The 19,032-nt window shown below is 35.6% G+C and overlaps 2 protein-coding genes across 2 annotated transcripts; one reads left to right on the top strand and one right to left on the bottom strand.

Annotated features, from left to right (window-relative positions):
- Nucleotides 1-1,181: 1,181 nt before the first annotated feature.
- LOC141653175 (uncharacterized) lies at nt 1,182-11,218 on the top strand. The gene is made up of 18 exons (XM_074460853.1): nt 1,182-1,436; nt 2,350-2,451; nt 3,196-3,278; nt 3,381-3,465; nt 4,513-4,599; nt 4,903-4,964; nt 5,085-5,278; nt 5,371-5,431; nt 6,920-7,097; nt 7,886-7,924; nt 8,014-8,075; nt 8,152-8,188; nt 8,703-8,752; nt 8,826-8,895; nt 9,674-9,749; nt 10,176-10,255; nt 10,347-10,415; nt 10,968-11,218. The coding sequence occupies exons 1-18, from the start codon at nt 1,362-1,364 to the stop codon at nt 11,025-11,027; spliced, it is 1,470 nt and encodes a 489-aa protein (XP_074316954.1). The 5' UTR covers nt 1,182-1,361; the 3' UTR covers nt 11,028-11,218.
- Nucleotides 11,219-11,484: 266 nt separating this feature from the next.
- On the bottom strand, nt 11,485-15,299 carry LOC141653174 (heparanase-like protein 2; the record flags this gene model as incomplete). Its single annotated transcript, XM_074460852.1, is given in 10 exon segments — nt 11,485-11,989; nt 12,150-12,249; nt 12,336-12,461; nt 12,579-12,768; nt 12,977-13,210; nt 13,297-13,445; nt 13,644-13,827; nt 13,959-13,995; nt 14,082-14,349; nt 15,262-15,299. Coding segments are annotated over 9 exon segments (1,626 nt in total). The 3' UTR covers nt 11,485-11,593.
- Between the last annotated feature and the right edge of the window lie 3,733 nt (nt 15,300-19,032).

Here is a 19,032-nt window from a genome sequence, read left to right as displayed (position 1 = left end):
TTATATAGGAGTATCACGTAACACTTATTCCTAAACTTAATATACAATGGGCTTCTAACTTCTCGTCCTTTTAATTTGCGTCAGAATCATCGGTGTGGTCGATCGACCATGCAAGGCAGTCGATCGACTGGACAGCGCTGAACAGGAGCTACTGTAAGTCGTGCTCTGGTCGATCGACCATGGGCAGCAGTCGATCGACCACTATAGCTGGTAATCCGCTTCTAATTCTTCATAAAATTGTCTTTCAGGCCTCGAAATGCGCACCAAGTTCGTTTCTTGAGTAAATACTTCACGTCAAATGCAATGCAAGGTACTCGGGGACGGATTTAGCTTGATTTCCGCTGGATTCTTCACATTTCTGCAATAATGTACAAAAACACGAAAGTAGACGGAAATAGGGAGAATAGTAGCATAAACTACATAAATGAGCTCTGAAATGCGTGTAAAATGGGGTGTAAAACATCATATTTAGGACACGCATCAAGCGGTTTTTGATTAACTAGCACCTCTCATAGAGGCAAATTTGATAGTTTGGTCTTAGTAGCAGGATACATTGATTGTGCAGAATAGCGATATGTTTTCTAAACGCCTAAAAACATATCTTAAACTAAAAACGAGACTCCAAGATTCGACACGCAGGAAGTAATCTTGGAGTACTAAATGAAACTAAAAACAGAAATGAAAATACATAAGTGCAAATAAAAAATCTAAGGGTTCGAAGTGGAATGACTGCGCGCGCAATTTTTAGGAATTGTGCACTACAACTGCGGCTCATTACACATTGCATGGTATGGGATGAGTCCCACATCGATCAAATGAGGGGTTGATGTGGGATTTATATAGAACAAGGGCTCTACCACCCTTTGAGCTAGCTTTTGAGGTGGGTTCTCCTTTGTCCTATAGCATCCTAAGATGCAATCACAATAACCTTCAAAACCTATGCGTCACACATCTGTATTACACGATAACTTCATTCTAAGCAACTTCACAAAAATCAGACTTAATTTCAACCCACATTTAACTCGCTTATTAATTAGCATCGTTTTCTTATTATTTCCCAACAATACAAGTACACAACTCATATTATGAAATATCGAGTTTTAAGTATCAAGTAACGGGTATAGGCTCGAACACGGAGGGGTGAGGGGTAGCTAGACAATAGTAGTCAAAGAGACTAAAGAAGGGGGGAAGTAGGAAGACCACGTAAACCAAATTTGGTCCGATCGTGTAATGTACGATTCCCAGTATTACACGACGCTCTTCTTCTTCTTTTATACTCTCCCTCTTCACTTCAATTATTTCAATTTCTACGACTTCTAACCAATTTTTGCGACAATTTCCGCACTTCAATCGTTGATCAAATGTCCACCGCTGATTCTTCTCCCATGTTCGGCGAATTTTCCGACGGTATCGTCGATGTCGAAGATTTCATCTCTGTAATTTTTTCTACTCTCAATTTTGCGTATTTCGTCAATTTTCGGAGTTAATTGATTGAAATTGTTGTTATTTGTCGTGAATTGCGAGTTTTGTTGATCAAACTTGTGGTGATAGTAGAAAATGTGATTGTTTTTTTTTTAGTTTTGTTGATTGAATGTGTTAGTAGTAGCACTAATAGTTTAATTAACCATGTTTATTTTCGAGATAATTGATCGAAATTGCTATAATTGCCTGAATTGTGAGTTTTATTGATCAGACTTGTGGTGTTAATTGAAAATGTGTTTGAGCTTTGAGTTTTGTTGATTCAAAGTGGTAGTATTGGCACTTAGCAGTAATAGCTGAAGTAGCTGTGTTCTTTTCCAGTTAAAACGCTCGAAATTGTTAATAATTGTCGTGAATTGCGAATTTTGTTGTTCAAAGTTGTGGTGTTAGTAGAGAATGTAATTGTTTTTTTTTTTTTTTTTTTTTTTTTTTATTTATATTGAAAGTGTTAGTACTAGAAGTAACAGTTGAGTTAGCTATGTTTAAATTTTTCTCTTTTTTTTTTTTGAGTTTTATTGATCAAAATTATGGTTTATAGCGGTAATAATAGTTGTTGTAATTTCCAGGTTCAGTTGATCAAAAGTGTTGTTGCTAATTGCTAATCATAGTAAAAATGTAGTATAAGCTGTATTTTTTCAAGTTTTATTGATTAAAATCAGTCTATAGCAGGAATAGTAGAAGCTGTATTTTGCGAGTTCAATTGGTCGAAATTGTTGTTCCTAGTCTCAATTTCTTCTATTTTCAGCATCTTGTTCTTTTTACTTGAGTTTAATATATGGCGGTAATTAATAGTAATTTTGTGATAAGTGAAAGTGAAAGTGAAGATTGCTGTAATTCTTTTTGATAATTTAGATTGTGTAAAAATTGAAGGCAAGCGAGGGAGAAGACGCGGTTTCTTATGACAGATTCCGTCAGCTTTTTGAGCTTGTACAGAGCGGTAATCAAGCTTTTCGCCAAGCGAAATTTGAGGAGGTCAGTAAAGTTGGCTTGATGTTTTTCAGAATTATTCGTGAATTCTAATTGCATATTTGCCTGTGAGATTTTGGTACTGGAGTTGGTGATGATGTTGTCTCATTAATTCATGCTACTTATTTAGGGACATTTTCTAATTACCTGAACTCGATTTTTGCCCATGATTCATCTTGCATGTGAAACTCTGATCATACTGCTCTATTGTTTTTCACTCAACTGAATGTGTTGCAGTTATTGCTTCTCTTCTTGGTGTATAGGAAACTGTTGACAAATCTTCCATATGTGTATTTGATTGTCCGTTGGTTCATTTTGAGCCTTCTGTGCAGTAATTGAAATCAGAATGGGCCAGAAAAGTAGTAATTTGTGATTTGATTGGTAATGATTGGTTTGACAAATGTTGAATTTTGTGGTTGAAGAGGAAGCCAATGATATATTGTCCTACTGATTGGGATAAGAAGCTGCGGGCTTTTGATTTTTTAGTTCCTCGTGCCTTTTAAAACTAATTTTGTCATTGATATAAAGATATTTGAGAAGGACGGACAAAATATTATTGATTGATTTGAAATGCTTTCGCGTGATTGGCTTTGTAGTTTGTATTAGGGAGCTTTCTAAGTTTTTTTGGACTTAAGCAAGATAACCTGTTCTGTGTGATTTCTTGTTTCAACAATCAAATTCTCATGTTTAGATTACATTTTGTTGTTTGGAACATTCCTTATGTGGTCTGATCGACTTTTTGATGTTTAGGCAGTCAACTGTTATTCTAAAGCTATTACGATGAAACCGGGTGATCCTATTATTTTGAGCAATAGATGTGCTGCGTATATAAGGTAAGCTCGTGCTTCATTTTTTCCCCTTAGAAAAAGAGTTGGGGGGTTCTTCAGCTTATGATTTTGTATGCCTTTTGGTGCTTCCCTTGGTATACTTCTCAGGTTAAGCCAATCTTTGAAGAGTAGGCCACCTTCCACTTCTGAGTATAGCCCATTGTACGGACTTGATCCTACAACACATGCTGAAGTATGTTCATCTTTTATCCGTCATTATAGAGACATTGCTCTGTACCCTTATACTCCCTCTTATTCACTATAATCTTCCCTATTTCCCTTTTCGGATTATTCATGTTTTCTTCCCTATTTCCTCTTTTGGGTTCATTTATGTGGTCTAAATTCAATTGCATGTGGGGTAGTGTGTTTTGTGTGGTCCAAATTAACTTTCTTATTTCTTGTGCAAAAAGGAAATGGGAAGAATATAGTGAATAGGAGGGAGTATGTGTATTCTAATTTTGGGGTGTGATTTGAAGTTTGGACTATGATTTTAAATTTGATTAGTACAGCTTTTGCCAGAAGGAGACTCTTTGCCCTTTGGTTATTAGTATTGAACAGTTTCTCCTTATTATAATGCATATATGAAGGAAATAAGTTTATTTACTTTGCAAGAAGAGAGACGAGGGGGTTTGCAATATGGGAAGAGGAAGCCTTTGACTGTAAGGAATTTTCATGTTTAGACTTTAGAGGCATTAAAGTATAGCTGTACAATTTATTGTGTGTTGTGGCAATGTTCCTGGCTTCAATTGTTTTAGTGCACACTGGGTTAATGAGGGAGAGAAACAGGGAAAGAGGGATCCGTTGACTATGCTGTGCCGCTTGCTCTATGTATTATTGGCTCGGATAACTATTTGGATTAAAATCAATCTTCAATCCTTGATTCTTGATATTTCAGATGGAATGCTGTTACCCCATCTATCACTTGATAATATTTGAGCTGTAAAATTCAGATACAGATTTTAAGGAGTTCTCGTTCTTAATAATAGATGACATATTGGAGGCTAATTCTCATGTAAAGAAACATACTCAGAGTCACAAATGTTACAATAATGAGATGAAATTCCTCATTTGTGACTCACACCATAATACTTCCACTTGTCATCAGTGGCCATCCTATTGGTCGGTACAACAATGAGCTGACCCTCTGGCTTGTCATTTGATCAATTATCTGCTTATGTTTGTATCTGGAAAATGGTAGCTTTGTTTTTTACACATCCATGAATCTTGATTGAGTTTGCAGCTTGCTTTAAAAGATGCTGAGAAAGTCATGAGCTCCAGAAGCAATTCTGTAAGATCTTACATCTTGCAAGCTGATGCTCTATTCTTGGTAAGTCAAAGTATGTTGACAGCTCGTTATATGCCGTGCCTGATTTTTCAAAAGTACTGTTTTTTTTTTTCGAGTGATTAGAATTCAACCATCTCTTCTTGTCAACTTCACTAGTGCACTAGCTCTTTAATTTAAGCATTTTCAACTTCAATCTGTACTGTTGCATGCCACATACTGCTTATTCATTCGACATTCTTATTTGCACCTGCATGGTCTTTGAAACCTCGACTCCTCGAGTAAGAACATATTGTCGTGGTCATCCTTTTTTTCTTTTCCTGATGTTGGTTGCACTGTAATGAGCAGTTGGAAAAGTATGACCTGGCACGTGAGACTGTAATCTCCGGTCTTCATATTGATCCGCTTAGGTAATAGCCATTCCCTTTTCTCCATTCTGTCATCTAAGCATGTGTATCATACTGCCAGATCCGTACATGTAAAAAGGTGAAAGGTTAAAGGTTACATTGTTTCTCTTCTTTCTTCTGCAGTGACTATTTACAATCTCTTCTACTGGTTTTGGAGAGGACAAGTACTGGTTTAGTGGGAGCAGGAGGCCGGGGAAAACCAGAACGTTCTGATGACTTCGATTGTACCCTTTGCTTGAAGCTTCTCTATGAGCCAGTAACAACACCATGCGGGCACTCATTTTGTCGTTCATGTCTATTCCAGTCAATGGACCGTAGTAAGATTTCCTCCTGGCTGCATAGTTGTACACTTGTACTACTTTTGATGTGTGGTTATGTGATGCTATTTTGGCCGTTCTATAAAGTGCAGGTAATAAATGCCCCCTTTGTCGTACTGTGCTATTTATAACACCTAGGACATGTGCTACCAGGTGTGTTTATACTGCTCATGTTATCTTTCAATCACTTCTGTTCTATGCTTATAGATTGAGACGAAGTCATGTTTTTGAAGATATAATATGTCAAAGTGTGATCTTTCTGATCATAAAGCGTTGATGTTAGAAACAGAAGTAACCTTCACAAAACTACTCTACAACATTTGTTGTTTTGGGAAGTGCCATTATTTTTTTTTTTCATCTCACAAACTACAGCTTAGCATATTTTTTTTAGTAATTTCCTTATTTACCAGCTAAATGAAATGTATCACTCCCTGCGAGCAAGTATATAGTTCCTATCTGTGGGCACAATAACTAAAGAGAAGCAATAACATTTGGTGGAAGATGTTGGTTGAGAAAAGATATGGGTCACAAACAACAATGGCCACAAATAAGAGAAAAAATGGAAAGATCACGAATAAGAACATATACTTCGTCAGCCAAAGTGAGAAAGTAGGAATTTTTTTGAGGTCTGGGACTCTGGGAGTACTGAATATGCCCTTAAATATATCCAGACACAACAAAAAAAAGTGTCATTTTTTTATGGTGGGATATTAGAAATTATGATTAAATGTGGTGGTGTAAGTGTGTAACAACAATATTACCTCAGTGCCTTTATATATAAGGCTCTCTCGTTAGAGGGTTCGGATTTACATTAGGTTGTCCTTGTGTAAGGTGTGATGATTCAAAATGATCAATGTGTCACCAATTGTATCGACTATCGACCAACTGCTTCCTTGCTTTATGACATCATATTCCAAAGCTAAAGAATAGTGAGTCAGTCTTTGTCAGTCAGAAATGGAAAAAAGGTGGCTCTGCATTTGTAAAAAAATTAGCGATTTTCTACAGGGTACTCTCGTGTTTTTTCGATTTCTATGTCATACCCCTCGGTTTTCAAAAACATCACTGGTATTATATTTTATAAATTGTTTATAAACACCCAAACTAATAAAATTTGAGGTTTGATAAAGAACATGTATTTAACATTGAGTAAACGGAATTGTGGTAATAGTTTGACAAATTATCGCCAAAAAATCAATAGAAAGTGCATTAACTAAACATTTAAAAATGATGGATTAGAGCATTTGGGTTTTTTTTTTTTTTTTTTTTTAAGTTTTCATTTAGTTTAGGGGTACCATTGATGTTTTCAAAAGATGAGGGCTGCCACCTAGAATTAAAAAATACAAGGATACGACGTAGAAAAATCCAAAATATTATGTTAGGATGGCTATTGGTAATCTCCCAAGACATAAGCTATTCCCAGCCATTTTCGTTTAGGAAACTACAATTGAGCATTTTGAGTCAACGATCATAAAGTTTGAGGACCGGCCTAGCAAAAGAGTAGCTGTTGCACCTATTAGGAAAACTAATATACTGTTTGAGTTGTATATTTTCTGAAGGTTAATCTCGCTATGATATATTTGTGCTCTTGAACTTGCGCATTTTCAATATCATATCTGACATAATTTTCTTAAACTTCTCCAGTGTGACTCTTAACAATATTATACAGAAAAATTTTCCCGAGGAATTCGCTGAGAGGAAGTCGGAAAATGACAATTTGGTAAAGCTAGGCGCTGATTTGATGCCACTTTTTGTTATGGATGCAGTCCTACCTTGCCAGAAATTGGCTCTCAATATATTTGAACCTCGCTACAGGCTTATGGTGAGTTGGTGGTGCCTCTTTCTTTACATGTTTGGCTCTCAATATATTGGCCTTGCTTCTGTTGAATTTGCTGAATTGATTGCCGTGTAAAATATTTCCTGAGTAGTTGTCTTATTAAACACTACATACATATAATTGCCTGGGCAAGGCTGCCGGAAACTAGGATAGTGCTTTCCGATTAGATTCTTAAAAGCTTCGGTGTGTAGAACTTGTAACCTCTTTAAGGTTTATGCCATTCTGCGGCTTTGCTTCTGAACCTGTGAAATAGATATCCTAGAAGATTATATTGAGTACTCTTCAGACTTGTAAGTTGTCCTGTAGCGGTTACCATATTCAAAACCGTCTTAAGCTCCTGTAGATATGTATGATACATGTGTTGTGTTGTATATATCGGTTTATCCATTCAATAGTGGCTTAGAGAGATATGTTAAGGTTTATAATATCTGAACTGTCTGTCGCTCGGACTTTGCTAGCATATCCTAACTATAAGTTTAAGTCTAAAAAACTTTGTATCGTGTTGCATTTGTTCTGTTATAGAAAATTCTTGAAACTTACAAGTGCTATCTTGTGGGGATGCAGCTTAAATTCAATTAATATGCCTTTCTCATGAGATTTTATAATGAATGATGGACTAAATTGAATTTCAAGATGACAGTTATAGTTACAAGTTGCATGGTAGTTGTAAACTATAGTTCTGTTGTTAGCATTCAATTTTAGATACTGACTGTTTATCCTTTAGTCTTCGTACAGATTATCGTGGTTTTATATTCTTGTTGCTTGAACAACAGGTTAGGAGAATAATGGAAGGAAATCATCGGATGGGAATGGTAGATCATTGTTCCTCTTGTTTGTTTTGCCCTCTCAAATTGAGGATATACCTTTTTCCATGGTCTTAAGCGTTTGATCAATGCTGTAGGTCACAATTGATTCTACTACGGGTCAGATAGCGGACTTTGCATGTGAAGTGGAGATAACAGAGTATGTACCAGTTTTAGAATCTTATTTATCTGAGATTGACTTGTGTTTAATGAGTTTTCCGTTTATTTTACTACAGATGTGAGCCACTTCCTGATGGCCGCTTCTATATAGAGGTGTGTTGAGATACTGTAATCTTGAATGTTTGATGGATATGGTTTACATTTTGCTTTTTTTATTAGCTACCAGTTCTGCAACCGCATGAACATAGAGTTTCATGGGAGGCATGAATCAATTTTAAGATAGATCTATGAAGTGTTAGACATGATAAATATGGTTAATAGTTACTGATTGAGGTTAATTTATAAACTTATTAATTGCTAAAAATAGGGAGTAGGGACAAGTGTCAGCATTATTTTTAAAACCTATTATAGTGGTGAATTTCGTTTGTTCATGCCAAATGTCAGCATGCTGAGATTTGCTGTACTGTCACAGAGTGCCGCCACGCTTAGCCTAGGATCCTCCTCTCACTTTATGTGACTGATATATGTCCTTTTGCTGTTTTATTCCCGAACTTGCTGCCCCTAGATATTTTTCTGGCCTCTCTTCTTTTTCTTACTCCTGAAGAGTTTTCTTCGCAGTGTAAAAGATACAGTTTATTGAAAGAAGATGTTTCCCTCCTTTTTCCAGGTGGAAGGCCGCAGGAGATTCCGTATTCTTCAATCATGGGATCAAGACGGGTTAGTTGGTTTTATCTCTGCCACGAGGTTTCTTTAGGTCCTGTGATTCGGTTATTTATCGTACTCTGCGCAGGTATCGTGTTGCTGAAGTAGAGTGGGTACAGGATATACATCGTCAGGAAGGAACTAGGGAGCGAATAGATGTAAGTTGCAAGCCTAAAACGATAACATCCTGTAGTAGTAGTAGTAGTAGTTGGTATATTTCGATCTACTGGGAGTACTAGCCATCAATCATTTTGTATTTGTGATATGTAGTAGTTATTTCTGAATTCCATCGTCTCCAATGGAGCCAAGAATTCACCATTCATTGGTTTTAGATTACAATGGCCTAAAGAAAAATGGCTTACTAAACTGCTAACGGTTCTTTTATCGTGAAGTTGCTGCACCGGACGCAATTCATTGTTCATTTCTCATTTTGGGTCATTCAGAAACAGTTTCTCTGTGTTGTTAATACGGGGTAAGGTTGTGTGCACCCGGCCCCCTCATGCACTCACCTTTTTGTTAGCCTTTGAGGCATCTGTTAATTTTTTTTGTTGAAGTAATTCTTTAGGCTGGTCCAAACAGAATACTTGCTGTTTTGTTAGGATTTATGATAATTTTAGATAAAAATACATACTGGTGGACGGTGGTAGCTTGATCGATGACCTTGTCTAGTTGGTCTGTGCCTGTATAACTAGTGTTAAGTGCTTTCTTTGTCATCTGTGTTTTTAAAGAGCTCATATAAAACTTCTTAAATAATTCATCAAATCTACTTGAGGTAGGTCACAGATGCGTGATTACCAAATTTAACGCCTGAGGCTTGCCTCCCCTTTTTGAGGTGTCAGTGTTGAAGGTGTAATTCGAACCTTCGTACCTCTCCTGTAAATTAAAATCTGATAGGGCTGAGAAGTTACTGTTGTTGCCATGTGCTGGCCTTCACAGTTGCAGGAATTGACAAGTAATGCCGCAGAATTTGCCCGAACGTGGCTGACGAGGGCAAAAGAAGCAGCACAGCAAGGTGAAAGTCTTAACTAGAATGGGACTTTTTCTGAGCTACTTTTAGTTTTGACTGAACCCTCTAGTAAAATGAAGTCAGTAGACAAAGGTTTTACTTCTGTACAGGGAACATGTCTTCTTTCCTTTATTTCTTCTAAACATATGTTTTACAGCTTTTTTTTATAGAATATATTTTCAATAATAGTAACGATATAATAGTATAGGTCCATATATTTCAAAAGAGAAAATAATATAGGACCCAAGTAATAGTATGAATTGAGAATCCTTTTTCTTTTCTTGTGAAAAAAATGTGGAATATCCAATTCCTCATGGAAGTTGCTTATTTTTCCCTCAATAATAAACCTTTTTTTTTCTGTAAAACCAAACAAGAGAATTTGTTTAGAACCTATCATTTGGAGACTTAATGCTTGCACTACATTGTTTCCAGATCGAAGACGGCTTGCTGAACTTCTTAATGTGGAAGCGATGATGCCGTCAGCAAACGATCCAGAGCGCTTCAGTTTCTGGGTATGCACCCATCTTTTCGTTACTTCGCTTACCTGTTAACTGTTCTTAAAGTTCACTCATTTTTTTGCTTCAATTCTGGATTTGTTTATAGTTAACAACCCTAACAAGGAGGAGACCATCAGAAAGACTAGATCTTCTACGATTAGAAGATACAAAAGAGGTACTGATATTGCAGTTGATATTTTCCATTTTTAGTAGAGTCCAAGTACTCATTTTTTTTTATAATATGGTGGAAAAAGTAAAATTGTCTAACTAAACAGTATGAATTTGTGATTGACTTATTGTCGATGGTGATCTTTTTAGCTAGTATTCATTTTGATTATGTTAATTGACCATTTTATCATTGACACTTTTTTTATTTAGTGCATCATTCTTTATCATTGGTGACCATTTTACAGCGTCTTTTCTATTTCAGTTATGAAACTGGCTCACGCTTAATTTACTGTAATACTGACTTGCAAGAGACTTCGTAGTCAGTCAATGCAATATTTCATAATGAGTCAACTGGAAACATCATCTTTATCTTCAAACAGCAGTAAAGTAACGTATATCGAACCCACTTAAGGCTTATGGGAATATTGGGGATAATTTTACTAGATTCAATGATTCACCATCAGGATCCTGTTTTGAGAATTGGTATGTTTAGGGTCTTATGCTATAGATTTTGTTAAGTCGACTCTAATGTGTTGGTGGTGTTTTTCTTTCATCACAGAGGATCGGGCGTGGGCTCATTTACCTTAGACAAGAAGAGCAGGGCTGTCGGCTTCAATAGTATACTCGTAAATTATATTTGAGCACTGTAATTATCTCTGGTGATAATGACGAGAATTGGACTTGATTTACTGTGTTTTTCAAGAGTTCAGCATTCTTTGATCCACATTATCTATACGTGGATCGCGCAATTGAACTTAATTGTACCATATAACTGTAATATTGGTAATACGAACACCTCTTGGACACTCATTTTCTGTACATAGTTTCATTTTTCTGTTTGCACCAGACACTTCTCTTGGCATCTCTGCCATATTCATTACTTCGTTTTTGGCTGTTTGCTAGTGTCTATATCGCCATATGGCCTTTAACGTTCACTGACGATTCTCCAGATGATTGGTCTGTACATGCTTTAAACGTAATAAGAAATGGCAGAACAAAGATTTTGATTTGTAAGTTAATCTTTTTCTCCCTTTAACAAACAATGATTTCGATTCGTTTACAAGTAGAAAGAATAATAATCACAAAAATAAAGTAACTATTTATTATCTTTCTTTTCCAATATTTGACTATCTATATTCTATAATCACACTTGTAACAGCCCTTAGGACCAAATAAACCAAAGAATCACAAATTGCATGCCGGAGCATCAAAGTTAGGAAAAACTATGAAAGCAATAGACAAGGGAGATATGTATAGAGGGGAATTCACATTAACTAGAACAGGTTCCAGTCTCGGAATATTTCCGTTTTCTGTGATCTCCAAAGGTTTCCCATTCAGAACCACGGTTTGGCTCCGCAGGGATCCATCTTTGGCCGTCAAATGATATTCTTCTCTGTGCAATTGCCCATCTGAAGCTTTACTTCCTACCCAAGACACCGTCTTTTTTATAGTTCGCGTGAAAGAACTTTCTTTCGGGATGACCTTGTTGGCTATCTGCAAGTCCTTTTCCATTGTGTCTTGCACTTTGACTAGAACACTTGTCTGGTTGCTAAGATTTATCAAAAGTACAGTTATACCTGCCTGTTGCAAGAAGAAGCACCCACAAGTTATAATTACAGTGCAACATTCATTTTACACCTCAAGAAACATTGCTTAAAGGACTATTGGATGAGACATACTAAAATGAAATGCCTACTGATAAAAATAGAGATTAAAACAGAAGCATAGAGCAATGACTAACCCTTCCTTTTGTACAATGGGCATACGAGCGTAGATAAGGCGAAGCAAGAATATTGACAGGAAGGACCTTGTGTCCCATCAACCGATTCCACAAAAGCGCCCTAAATTGAACAAATTATTCCACTAGGGTCATTAACTCGCCATAATCGAAAGAGAAAGCTTAAGAAAAGTTCAATGAATATCTCACCCATAATAATCTGGGTTCGGGGCAAATGTGGTTGTATTGAGGAGGCCATAATTACCACCAATCAATGTCTGCCGGCAATACACTTTGGTGTTGTATGTAGCAGCCAGTCCCAGCTGATCTAAGTACCTACATATCATAAGTAAACATATAACACGTGCAGCGAAAATGAAGCAAATGTTCTAAGTTAGCATCCTGGCGCCCTGTACATAGAAAATGTAATACTGTATAATGCAGGAAACTTACCAGAAGCTATTGACAAAGGTATCAGAAACTAGTTTGCCTCCGCTGTTGTAAGCACCACCTGACTCACCAACCCAAGAACGAGTCCAAGGACCGGCTGTTTCTAATGTTTCATTAACATCACTGAAGGTTTCTGATATTTTATTCAGGAAATTAGGATCCAGCATCTTGCTCACCAGATTGGGGTCATTACCTGTCATACACCATAAAAGAAACGCAATGCACACAGTTTAGTTGCCAAATCCCGAAAATAGTGTCTTTGGTTCCATCGGAAATTACAAAACGTTCATCTACGACTATTAGCATTTATGTTCACTGTTCAAGAAGAATACTGAACATGGTAGACTGATTGATGGAGTTAAGAGATTCATTAATGGTTCAGATAGAACAAACTTACACACCTGCCCCGAGATTGTAAATATGATGAGTAACGGAATTAACTACTCCAGGCCCCGTATTCTTAAGGAGCTTAGTAAACCAATCCTTGTCGAAAAATCCTCCCGGGGCTAAAAGCAACGGTTTTGAGTGTGAGTTCTTGTATAATTCGTTGATGATTCCGTTTAGCATTATCAGGTCTTTGGCATACTGTGCAGCGTCAACCCTTGCACCAACTCCGTTTCCACACAGTTCATTTCCTGAAAGGATTAAGCAGATTAAAGTGCTAGCCTCCTTAGATGCTAATCCAACTGGACAATAAACAAAGATATCACAAGAAGTTTACCGAATTCCCATGAATCAATCTCGTATCCCTTGGAGATTGTGTACTTAATGAAATCTTGTGCATTACTCGAGTCCCAAGGTCCCACCCAAGCGCCATTTTTGGACTTTCGCCTCCCATACAGTGCATTTATGCCAAAGGTTACAATTGCTCTGCAAACACAAACATAGAAACTTATCTGAGACCCTCTTAGGTGTATGACCGACCCAATAATCCTACAAGTAAATCGGAAATACACACGGAATCGAGTTGGTCGCACATGTGAGACCATTTCATACAAGACTCACTAACAAGTAGTTTGAGGAAGCCACTTTTTCGATAACACCCCTAATTTAGAGTCAGCGCCTTACCCTGTCTTTTTAAAAAAATGATTAAGCATGTCCCAGCGGCCAATGTGCAGACATCCCCTCGAAAAGCCAAATAATCCATCAGATTGTTTCCAAAATGGATGACAAGGGAGCTTCAAACTCGGAACATCATAAAGGACTTGATCTTCCAGGGAACCTCCAAGCCTTAATCTCAAATTTCCGAAAGCTATAATCAACCATCCAACAGGAAAAAAAAAAGGCATCAGCAGACATTGACAGACCAACTCGGACCAATTCATTTCGCTACCAAAGAAAGAAACTAAAATAACACTAGAAGTTCAGTTATACAGTACAAACCTTGCACCGCCTTTGCAAGAAGCGGATTAGATAAATTCTGCACACAAAACAACACCATCATTAATATTACTTCCACCGCGACTATCAACCTAAACATGAAAAATTTCATGCAGAAAATCATACGAGATTCATTATAGAAGAGTATCCCCATGGGCAATCTTCATAGTTACATTTGGTATGAGGCCACCAATCAATAGTGGCACACACATAATTCTCATTAGTGTGAGCAATAGCTAAGCTTCCATCAATTCCCAACGCAGCTTCCGCGATTTCTTGAGCCAAAATAGACGAAATACAAGCGAACAGTAAGCAGAAAAGGAGCCGGCTTTCCATGAGTTCAGTAAAGAGCTTACGAAATTCTTTACGAGTTGCACGAAAAGAATCACAAATTCTGCATTGTTATATTATATACAAATGTAAAATAGTAGTGTCAGAATAGATACATTTCATGGTAGATTGACAGCTTGATATATAGATATGAATTAAGAATATGTATCAAGATGAAAGCTTTATTTTTTCTTTTTGTGGAAATTTGTTCAGACTACAAACAAGGAAAGGTATCATCAAAAGGTAAGCTGTATTCTATCCAATTTTTCATCCAACTGAAATAAATAAATAAAAATATAAAAATTTATATAATTCAATCATTCATGTCACAAAACAATCAGTGAAATTAACTAACAAAACCCATTTTTTTCATCATTTAAATATAACAAACCCGCGATTTTTACTAATTATAATTCACAATAAAAACTATATGCTTCAAGAATAACATTATTTCATCTACAAGTGTACAACAACACAAAAAAGCAATCATACTGAAAATACAATATTATTATCAATGGCGGAACCAGAATTTATAGTTAGGGACCGTTGTTTAGGGGGACTATCGCCCCTGCTAGCCCGCTTAGTTACACCACTGATTATTACAAGTACACAACAAGAAAAGGAAAAAGATAGAAACTTTAATTAAAAAAATTCAAGCAGAGTTCATCTTAAAGAACAAACATTAACGCGCAATTAAACAAATCCATGCGGGTTTGGCCTAAAGCCGACAATATCATACTAATATGACAGAGTGGTAAAGGCGGCAGTCCCAAGTCCCAATAAACTAACACAGAATTAAAGAAATAAGAATGTTTTTACCATAACTTCAGCAAAAAGTTACTGTAAACAGTATAAATTGCACTCTGTATACTATTACCAATGATTATTAACAAAAATTGAGATGAACCCATTTCAATTTACCAACTTTTATGAAAACCCAAATGATAATTATGATCAAAAGTAATGAAAAACTCACCAGTTCATCATTGCTCTGCATCAAAAGTACACTATTTTCTTGAATAAAAAGCATAAAAATGGAGGATTTTTTTTTTGTTATTAAACAAAAAAAAAAGTAAGTGAAGATAATATAGATAATAAAGTAGTTAAATTAGATCTGGTGATGAAAAGTAAAGAGCAGCTGAAAATGAAAGGAGTTGGGTGGAAGTGGTTGTACTTGTTACTTGTTGTTTTGGGCAGCTGTTGTTATGTTCATCTCTTGTGACGAGCAAGTTTTGGTGCAATTTTTGTGCTTGCTTGCTTTTGTTTTCTTCTTTACTTGTACGATTATCAATTAAATCATTTGTTTTATCTGGATTCTTTACATAATTTTAGTAAATTAATATTGATATACAGTCGGTTATTTACGCATGCTTTTTACACATATTCGTAGATGAGAATGTTAGTTTGTCATGCGATGGTCACTTAAACGGTTATACTCAGAATGGCTCGTGCATTTTATTTAATGCTCCGTATTATTAAATGAGGTGTATAAGATATCGTATGATAAAATTGTGACTATTATAGTAAGTAGTCTAATTAATGATGAGAAATAGACATTTCGTATGAGAAATGAAATATGTATATATGTATCGTAAGGTTGTTCATGGGCCATAGCCTTATCAATGATTGAGTAGAGAATATATATATAACTGTTTCTTAGAAATAATAAATTATACGAGTGATATAGTTCTATCTGGTAAATTGCGAGCAATATAATTCTATTAGGGAAAATACCCATACTGTCAAAATCTAGTAAGTTGATCTACTCGAGTAGTGAAATTTTATACTTTTAGAGTAAATACTAGTTTTAAACCCGTGCAAAATTGCAGGGGTATGTATTTGGGCCGGTATTAATATTTTTGGATGTATTTTTTTTTTTTTTTTGCATTTCTATTCTACTTATCTAGTTGGTCTAAATCAGCGATCTACATAATTAATGTTTAAACTTGTTACAAATACGTGTTCATATGCAATGGTTTAAGAGGAAATAACAAAGGATATTTTAAAAAAAATATATATATATCGTACTATCTAGTTTATAAAAATTATGCATGTAATTTATTCGCATTATATGTAATTCAATCTCATTATTAAATGTAATTCCTTCTCGTAATTATGTAATTTTATTATTATTATTTTTAAAAAAAAATTATGTAATTCATTTATTTGTAATTAGTTTCATTTATTCCGATTTGTAATTCATTTCGCTTATATGCCATTAATTTCATTTATTCGAAATGTATAAAATTATTTCATAGTATTATTTCATAGTATTTGTTCTAAGACGGAATTTGTCGCATGTTTGTATATAGGAATTCGAAGAAATAAATACATTCACACTAACTATGGTCCCACCATAAACATGAATTTCAAAAAAAAAAAAAAAAAAATTTGCATTAATGATGTGGTATTGATGATTGAAAGATTGTCTTTTGTATTAATATAGATAAGATTATCTATGTTCTACGGAGTACTTTTTAATTTGAAAATGAACACAAGAAAATAGCTAATATTTTGAGTGAAGACGTAGAATAATTCATTTTACTAAGAAAGTAAGCCGAATATATTGGTATTGCTTTTTTGGGGAGGAATGTCTAAAAGATGAGTCGATTAGTTAAGTAAGCCAAAAGAAGGAATATTTAATTAGCACTTGAAGAATGATGAGAATGATGAGATACGTAAATGGTAAATGGTAAATGGTAAATGGTAAATGGTAAATGTGAGTGAGATTCGACATTGTTGGTCATATAAGTCTTCGTAGACTTCGTTGTGTAGGTCCACTCTACTGACTACTGTATGTGTATGAGTGTATGGTGAATTGCGTTTTCCATCGTTTACGTTTTTCTCCAACCTACCGTACCACATGTCAGTATGTCATTCATGTCAATCCTTGTGCTCTCTTAATTTCCTAAATTTAACTATTTGTGGATTTAAATCTCGCAAGTCACAATCACCTCTAAAGATGAAAGTGGTCAGGCGAACTCTTAAGCTAGCACGTCCCAGCAAGACCGTGACCCATTTTAGCACGATATGGGATTGGCACAACCCATCACAGATTCACAGCATGACACGTTATGGGTTTTGAGTTGTGTCTGGGCCGAAATTTGAAAAAAAAAATGTCCTTAGCCTAGGACACGACACGCTTGAACACACTCAAAATATAAAAAAATAAGGTTGGAGTGGAGGAATTACTTAGTTTGGGCATGCTCAAGCACGTCATGAGCCGTGCTTGGCCTGGACCGCCATTTCCATTTTACCGGCACGACACGAAGCCCACCTTCCCATGCCTGAGACATGTCATTTTCTTCTCCCAGCACGAGGCACGACCCACTTTCATCTCTTAGTGTTCTCTTTAACATTACCGATTGTGAAACATCACAAGCTTATGACAGTCACAAAATGAGAATTTGTGAGCTATTTATCGTAAATGTGTTTACATAGTAAAATTGTTGGTTGAATGACTTGAATCCACCACTTTAATTTAAGGAAAAATCATTGTACATTTCACAAAAAACGAGAAATATTATCTTTTTTGTCTTTTGGGTATTCTCTCCAATTTTCGTCTCCGTTATACAATTAGAATAACAGTTTTTCACATTTGTTCAAAGATAAAAAATAGTATCACAAGCGATATGAAAAGAGAAGATCAGTAACATCTCTCAACAAAAAAGTATGAAACTTATCTAATTATTGACATTGTAATATGAAACAGTATTCATGATATGATCAATAGTCATCTAAAAATTGAAGATACATTTCATATGTTTTGAATGGGTTTGTGTCATCAAGATCCTGTTCTTTTGGACTTAAAGTCACTTAATTTAAGTTCAGTTCAGATCCTATAAGTTTAGTTGGATCAATAAGTTGATTTAGTTCGGATCTTTAAGTTCGATTCGATTCGGATCATATAAGTTGATTCGGATCTTATAAGTTCGATTCGAGATCCTTTAAGTTGATTCGATTCGGATCCTATCCAACCGAACTTATAGGATCTCGAATCAACTTATAGGATCTGAATCGAATCGAACTTATAAGATCTCGAATCGAATCAACTTATAGGATCTGAACTGAACTTATAGGATCTAATATGAACTGAACTGAACTTATAGGATCTAAAATGAACTTAAATTAGATAACTTTAAGTCCAAAAGAACATGACCTAAGTATCTTGAGTAAATAACTTTTAAACATGGTTTGTGCGAGCTTAATAAAATAGTCGATGCCGTGGTCAATTTTTAACATCCGTGTTCGATTTTTTTAAGGAGATTTTAAGCTTGAATGGTAATAAATTCTATTTACCGATACTCGATTTAGACAAAAATAGACAACTTGATATTAACACATTCCATCTAATTCGATTCGGATTTTTATTGCTGCATAATAAATTAATAATCATTATCCTTAAATAACTTTATAACGAATTAAACACGCCAGTATGTCTCATGAGAGGACCGTCTCCTACTAATTTAGTGGGAGACATAATAAGGAAAAAACAAATTCGGTGAATCCCTCACTCCATCATGTGAGAAGTCTCTCAATAACGCCTATTGAAAAACCGTCTCTCTGAAGTTTTTGTGTAAACACATTCCAATTCTAACCTGGATCTTAAATGCTTCAAACTAACCCAACCATATTGCTTACAGATCCGAATGATCGAACCCAAACTAATCCAACTCGCACCAAAACCAATTGACCCGCTTGTCAAGGTCTAGGTCTAGTTGTAGACTTGTAGGCACTTAGGCATTAC

This window comes from Silene latifolia, chromosome 4 (assembly GCF_048544455.1).
Source record: "Silene latifolia isolate original U9 population chromosome 4, ASM4854445v1, whole genome shotgun sequence".
In the NCBI taxonomy this organism is placed as follows: domain Eukaryota; kingdom Viridiplantae; phylum Streptophyta; class Magnoliopsida; order Caryophyllales; family Caryophyllaceae; genus Silene; species Silene latifolia.
Note: the sequence above shows the minus strand (reverse complement) of the source record. Positions and strands in the feature narration are given on the sequence as shown.